The following is a 6,468-nucleotide window of genomic DNA, read 5'->3' on the forward strand; positions in this document are numbered from 1 at the left end:
GCTGCCTATAGAAGTTGGCTATAGAACCTACTGAGATTTGAAGAGGCCCCAACCTCTCCTCATCATCTCCATCAACAGTTTGTCCAGTACTCTTCAGTCTCTTCACTTGCTCACTCATATGTTGTTGTTTCTCCTGCAGTTGGCCCAAAGGAAGATCAGGGACATTCTTACGCAGGTCAGGCAGCAACAGAAGGGAGGCTTGGGGGAGCGCCAGGGGGAGCGCCAGGGGCCACACCCACAGGCCCTGTCTGAGATGGGGCCCTCCCAGGGACTGGCACAGGAGCCCCGGCCCCAGAGAAAGTGACGCGGCAGAGGGACCTTACCGGACAGACAGACAGACAGACAGACAGAAAAACGGACGGAGGATAGATGAACGGACGGATAAAAGAGAGCGACACACGGACCCAGCGATAGACAGGGAGAGATGTGAGTCAAACTGAGTCAGAGAGAGGAAACGCCTGAGAGAGGACAAAGTTTAGAGAGGAAAAAAAGAGAGAAAAAATACTTAGAGAAAACAGAGACCAGATGCCAGGCCAGAGCGACTGACTGGGAATGGTGGGTTGTTTGGAGGAGGTGGCAGGTAGAGGCCTCCTTGTGTGTTTCAGAGAGGGTCTCTCTCTCACACCAATGGGGGGCATTTGGTTCTCCTCATATGGAGATCGACTACTCTCCCTGATCACACTTGGATGGGCCAGCCTACTTGATACTAAACCCACACTGAACTCTTAACCATCTCCAGCCAGTCCTATATTTTAAGGGTGTTTTTTTTAAAGATAAAGATATATGTATAGAAATGTTTATTCAGAGGTATTATTAATAGAATGCAGTGATCGGGAGCCGGGAGAGGGGGCGGGGAAGCCATTGCGGTGGGGGTGGGGTCATGGATCAAGTGACCCTTCGTCAGCCAATGAAAGTTCAGCAGAGGGGCTGCAGTTGTTAACACTGCTCTTTGACTCCTTCATAGAAAACTATGAAGAAAAAAAGAAAATATGAGGTTGTAAATATAATCTTCATGAAATGTAATGAAATGCTGTGCTCGATTGCCTTGCCTTTTGGGGTCGCCTCAAGACTCAGGTCTGCCTAGTTTCCGAGGCACTGTTTGTTCCTGAGGTCTCGATAGGCGTCTGGTGGTTGGAGCAGTGAGAGTTCAGTAAGTGCGTGGAGGCCGCAGCTAGTCCTGCAGTTCTATTGCAGAGGCTTAGCTCCGAGACGCGGATGAGAACGACCGTAAACTAGCTAGCCATGCTCGCTGGCGAGCGGCCCACGCCTAAATGGCATATTTTATATATATTATATATATGATATGTGAGTTAACCCGGTCCCTCGGGAGAATGAATTGAGGGCAAGGATAAATACTGTGGACAGTTGAGCCAGATATGTAGCAGTCCTGCAATGACTGACAGACGAGGTCTTATGTGATTTTGCTCATTTCCTTTTCATGCTCAGACCCTATTTAGACCCAAACCGGTTCTTTGGAACCCCCTGTGTGTTCTGGATTTTGTTTTATTGGATCTACGAAAACGTCAAAAACTAAATCCATTGGTTAATTTGATACCAAGCAGGATTGGACCCACACTTACTGTGGTCACAAACGAGTTAGGAGACCAGATGGAATCAAAAACAGTACACACAGGGGTCTTTGAGGACCAAGACTACATGGGTCAGGTGGGTTGATCCACAGTCCTTGCCTCTAGATGGAAAGGTAATAACAGTTAGTGGGGAATGGCTTCCTCTCTCTCTCTCCCCTCCGCTGAAGGCCTACCGGTGACGCTTCCAGACCCCACCTAATGAAGGAGGGGTAGAAGCATGGTTACTAGAAAAGATTAGATAAAATGAAATTAAAAATAAAAACCTACCTCAGGGTATTGTTACCTCAGTATTCCTAACTTCTTTTTTTTGCTTGCTGGTGTTTTATATAAAGCTGATAGTCCTGAATATTTTTTATTTTTTTAAGGGAAAACATATTTTTTTTTTAGGTTTTGTCTTGTTGCTTTGGTAATTTTTTTCTGTTTTTTGGTGTGACTTTTATTTTCAAAATCAGAATGACCTAGAGGTGATGCCCCAGAAGATAAAATGAAATTAGCCAACAATGGCCAGGTGATAGAGGACCATGTCATGTGTTGTCATGCCTGCTTTGGGGGCAGCCTCTGGCTCTTGCTGAAGTATGATTGGAGCATTCGGTCTTTAAAATCAGAGTATTGGCCAATGGGGAATGGCGCTGTTAGTCAAGAGGGTCTCTGGGCACATGTTGGTCCATACCACACCATGGGTATGGGGATCAGGTATGTTTTTGACATGTTCAAAAGGTTATTTATGATTATATATGTTTGTCATACAAGCTATAATTTGTTATACTGCTGAACTAGAATACTGACAACATGACAGGCCAGGTTTTTGAGGCAGAACTCCCATGATATGACTTTGACCACTGTGTATCTGAGGCCCTCTTGTCTGTTTCATGATGACATCATCTTAATGCGCAGAATGTTTACTTACATGTTGCAGTCCATCTTTAGTGCTGTGCCAGAGAAATGTTGATGTAAGACTAAAGGGCGTTCAATCTGTCCCCTTGCTCTGAAAACACTGAATGTGAATATTTATTAGCTCTGTGCACTGACCAATAAGCCTCAGCCCTCCCCATTTCTCATGCTCTTGATCTGTGAGTGTGATTGCGTGTGGGTTTGGGTGTGTTAGTGTTTTTTTGTTTATTGGTTTTAAGTGTTAAATTTTTTGTGGGGGAAGTGGTGGGGTGTAAAAAAGCAGAAAAAAGTAGAACGATAACCTATGGCCTCGGTTTGTCTTTCAATAGACAGAGGGTATTCAATAACCTTTTAAAAATGGGAGCAAAAAGCAAGGAAGTTGAAAAATGCATAAAATAAATAGATTTAACCTGTTCATAAGATGTAAAAGGAAACCGATAACCAGACTTTTGTATTTTTGAAATAACTATGGGGGGAAAAATCGTGAAAAAATGATGGAAAAGCCGAAGACTAAAACGTGCCAGGTCACGATTGACACTGCCAGATATAATCATTTCCACAACCTGAGCTACTCACTAAACACATCCAGTAGACTGGCCAGCGGCTTTGAAACATACTTTCTTACCATTGACAGGTGAAAGTCTATTCTACTGTTTATGCTTCCATTTTTTTTCAAGAGACGGCAACTTCTTGTTTCACCATGGCAAGAGCTAACCTGACATGTTTAGAGGTCTCCTTGGCAATGAGCGTATGACTCCATCATCATGTGGGGTACAAATGCTCCTCAGAAGTTTCCGTCTCTTTCCGACCCATAGAGCTCTGTTCACAAACACCAAGACACACTATTTTGGATTATTCAGACTGCAGCCATTTTTTTTTTTTATACAGCAAGCTTTATTTGGACATGACATCTGGTTAAATACTGTTACACTAATTGAATAATGTAAACAACTAAATATTGAAATGACGAGAACCTCCAGGACTTTTTAAAACGTGATGCAATTTAGTAAGGGAGGCGTAGAAGAGTGATGGGAGATGGGCCAATCTTTTGGGGAAAGCGGGGGAGGGACTATTATCTACTATGTCATAGACTGACAGAAAATAGTGTACCATTGTTTGACGTACAAGAATTGCCTATTTGTTTTACGTCACTGGAAATGCAACTGTAGACCGACCATATAGTCCGGTCAAAGTGGACTTAACATCACACAAGTAACCACCTCCTGTCCTCTAGGTTTCTTTCACTATCTCATCACCCTGGTTTAAGATCCTTCTACCCACACTCTCTTACTACCAGGATTGTATTTGTAATTTTCTGTACTCCACAGGACTAGGAGGACCTTAAAAAAAACAAAAAACAATTATTTTTTTGGAGTTGAGGGGAACTACAGAGTCCTCCACCCTCTCTCACGCTGGCCTCGATTGTGTTCGTTTTCTCACTTCTGTTCAGATGTTTCTAGTTTTATTACATATACCTTTTTCAATTTGTTTCTGTTGCTTTAGTTTGGAAAAATAGTTGATTACATTTTTTTCTGATCCTTTTTTAAATGCACAGATCTCTTAAACAGCTACTAAAAAAAAAAAAATACTAACATGTAACGCATTACATGATGTAAGTAATAACTGTGCCAAACAAGTTTTTGTACTCAAAAAGAGAAAGAATAAGAATTTGGTTTTATCTGGAATGGATGACACCTGGTCTGTTCACTGAGTGGCTTACTCTCTGTTCCTCACACTTTGAAGCACTATAACATGAAATCCATGCTCGTTGTCTGTGGCAAAGCGAATGACTCACTATTGTGTCCACAAACAAAATTCCTCTCATCTCTAAACTGAAGTCCTTTTTTATGCAATTTGAGTGATATGTTAACAAGCTGTATTCATGACTGACATTTGGCATGTGGACTGTTGATTATCCACTGATAAAACAAACCCACAACAATATGACAAAACTATTTTGAAACTTCCCATCAAAGCTTGTAGCTTAGCATATTGACGACAGATTCAAGCTCTCGTAATGACAGCTATGATTATTGAAACAAAGATGCACACCACAATGGTTTTTTCCTCATTGGTAGACTCTGGTCTTCACTTAAACGAGACATCATAGATGGATGCTACAAAGATGAAACAAACCTCACACATAACTGGGAACGCTACCTCAAGACTTAGCCATAAGATTGTTTTTATCAACCAGGCAAGAGCGAACAATGCATGTTACAGTATTTTTTTTCATTCACTTTAATTTTTTGTTTTATTTTTCATTTTACCTCTCCGGCTTAGATTTGGGACTGTAAAAATTAAATAAAAATACAGAGGGTGAAGTGGGGTGCAGGAGCAGGGAGGGAGAGGTCTAAGTGTGGGGAGCGACTGGGTCTATTATGGGCATCTAGTAGGCCTGGGACATGTTGGTTTGAGTGATAAGGGGCCACCGAGGATTGGAACAAAGTGAATAAATGGGAAACTAAACCCTTGTTGCTCTTTTGGTGGAGCAGGGTTGTTCGGTCTCTCTTGAATGAGAACCCGAGGGCCCTGAAATGTATTCTATCCCTCAGTAGATAAACCACACTCTGTGCCTGTTCCACATTTCTCCGTGACCACTTTGGATAACCAGCTCCCCAGAGGCCCTCACCTTGGGGTCATGAGGCCCAGTGTCCCACCCTCCTCCTCCCACAGTCCTCCTCCAGCTCTGCCCCTCTTCCACCATCCCTCCCTTTGTCTTCACTTCCTGGTTCAAGGGGCACGATACCTGTAACCATGTAATTTTTTTGTTGATCTACCTCTTAAGAAAAAAATTGGTAAAAGGACAAATAAGAAAAGGACACAAAAAAAGTGTAACATTTGAAAATGCTTAAATTAAAATTAAGTAAATGAATAAATAACTGGGTAGCGGTATCTCCATATACTGTAGTTCATAGTTTATTAAAGGAAAATAAAAACTTTTACTTCTTCCAAAGATGATTTCGTTTTCTCCATTGTTAGAAATTGTTTTGAAAGGATTATGAAATGGAAAAAGTCAAGGGGGAGAGATTAACTTGTCTTTTTTTTATCGAAAAACAAAATAACAATATTTAATTTCCAATTGCATTTTTGTTCTTCATTAGACTTACGTTTTAGCCTCAAAATTCTTCATCTTTTTTTGTTTGATTTATTTTCTGATTGCTTTTTCAAATGACATAGGATTGTATTTCTTGTGTTTGGATGCATTAGGATTCTCTCTCTGTGAACTGCAACATAATAACACTCGGTGAAACCTTTTCAGAGCAGCATGATGTCTAAACGATTCGATTTTTTATTTTAATTTTTAATGATTCATTTGAAAAGAAAGGACCTGTTTAGCTGCAGTCTCCGGAGAAGCTGGAGGAGGAGGACATGGAGAGAGAGAGGCCCATCTATCGGGCTCTGCTCTGCTGCCAACCCTCCTCCACCTCTGGGGCCTTGGCCTTTCTATTTCTGCCTGCCTGATTTCTTTAGTTCTCATCAAGACTTGTTTTAAACTCCTTGTAAACAAAACAGAGCATAGATATGAATGTGTTATTAAAAGACGAGAAAACCGGAACCCGCTTCTGTCTTGTGTGTTTTCTGTGTTATCTTTTTACTCTATACAGTACCTCCACCACACTGCCACTGTGGTCCTCTGTAGCTCAATTGGTAGAGCATGGCGCTTGTAACGCCAGGGTAGTGGGTTCGATCCCCGGGACCACCCATACGTAAAAATGTATGCGCACATGACTGTAAGTTGCTTTGTATAAAAGCGTCTGCTAAATGGCATATTATTCTTCACCCACTGTGGTCTTTACAGAAAAATTACAATGGAACCACAGAACTAGAATAATTCATTATATTTCTATGAGTGGAACACTGTGTATCATGTCACATCAGAGGCCTCGATCTAGCGTTTGGAATTCCAATCAAAGATATCAATGAAAAGTCTAGGGACTCTACGGCTATATTTTATTTTATTTTATTTATTTCACCTTTATTTAAC

At 41.4% G+C, this 6,468-nt stretch overlaps 1 protein-coding gene across 4 annotated transcripts in view; it reads left to right on the forward strand.

Moving 5' to 3' along the window:
* Positions 1 to 484, forward strand: part of LOC311102318 (insulin-like growth factor 2 mRNA-binding protein 1) — a 60,786-nt gene extending 60,302 nt beyond the window's left edge. For all 4 annotated transcript variants that reach the window (XM_084143620.1, XM_084143621.1, XM_084143622.1 and 1 more), the window contains exon 15: positions 140 to 484. In XM_084143620.1, coding sequence (XP_083999746.1) covers positions 140 to 304 — 165 coding nt within the window. In that variant the 3' untranslated portion in view covers positions 305 to 484. The remainder of the gene's footprint in view (positions 1 to 139) is intronic.
* The last annotated feature ends 5,984 nt before the right edge of the window (positions 485 to 6,468 follow it).

This window comes from Coregonus lavaretus, assembly GCF_964263955.1.
Source record: "Coregonus lavaretus genome assembly, chromosome: 2".
NCBI lineage: Eukaryota > Metazoa > Chordata > Actinopteri > Salmoniformes > Salmonidae > Coregonus > Coregonus lavaretus.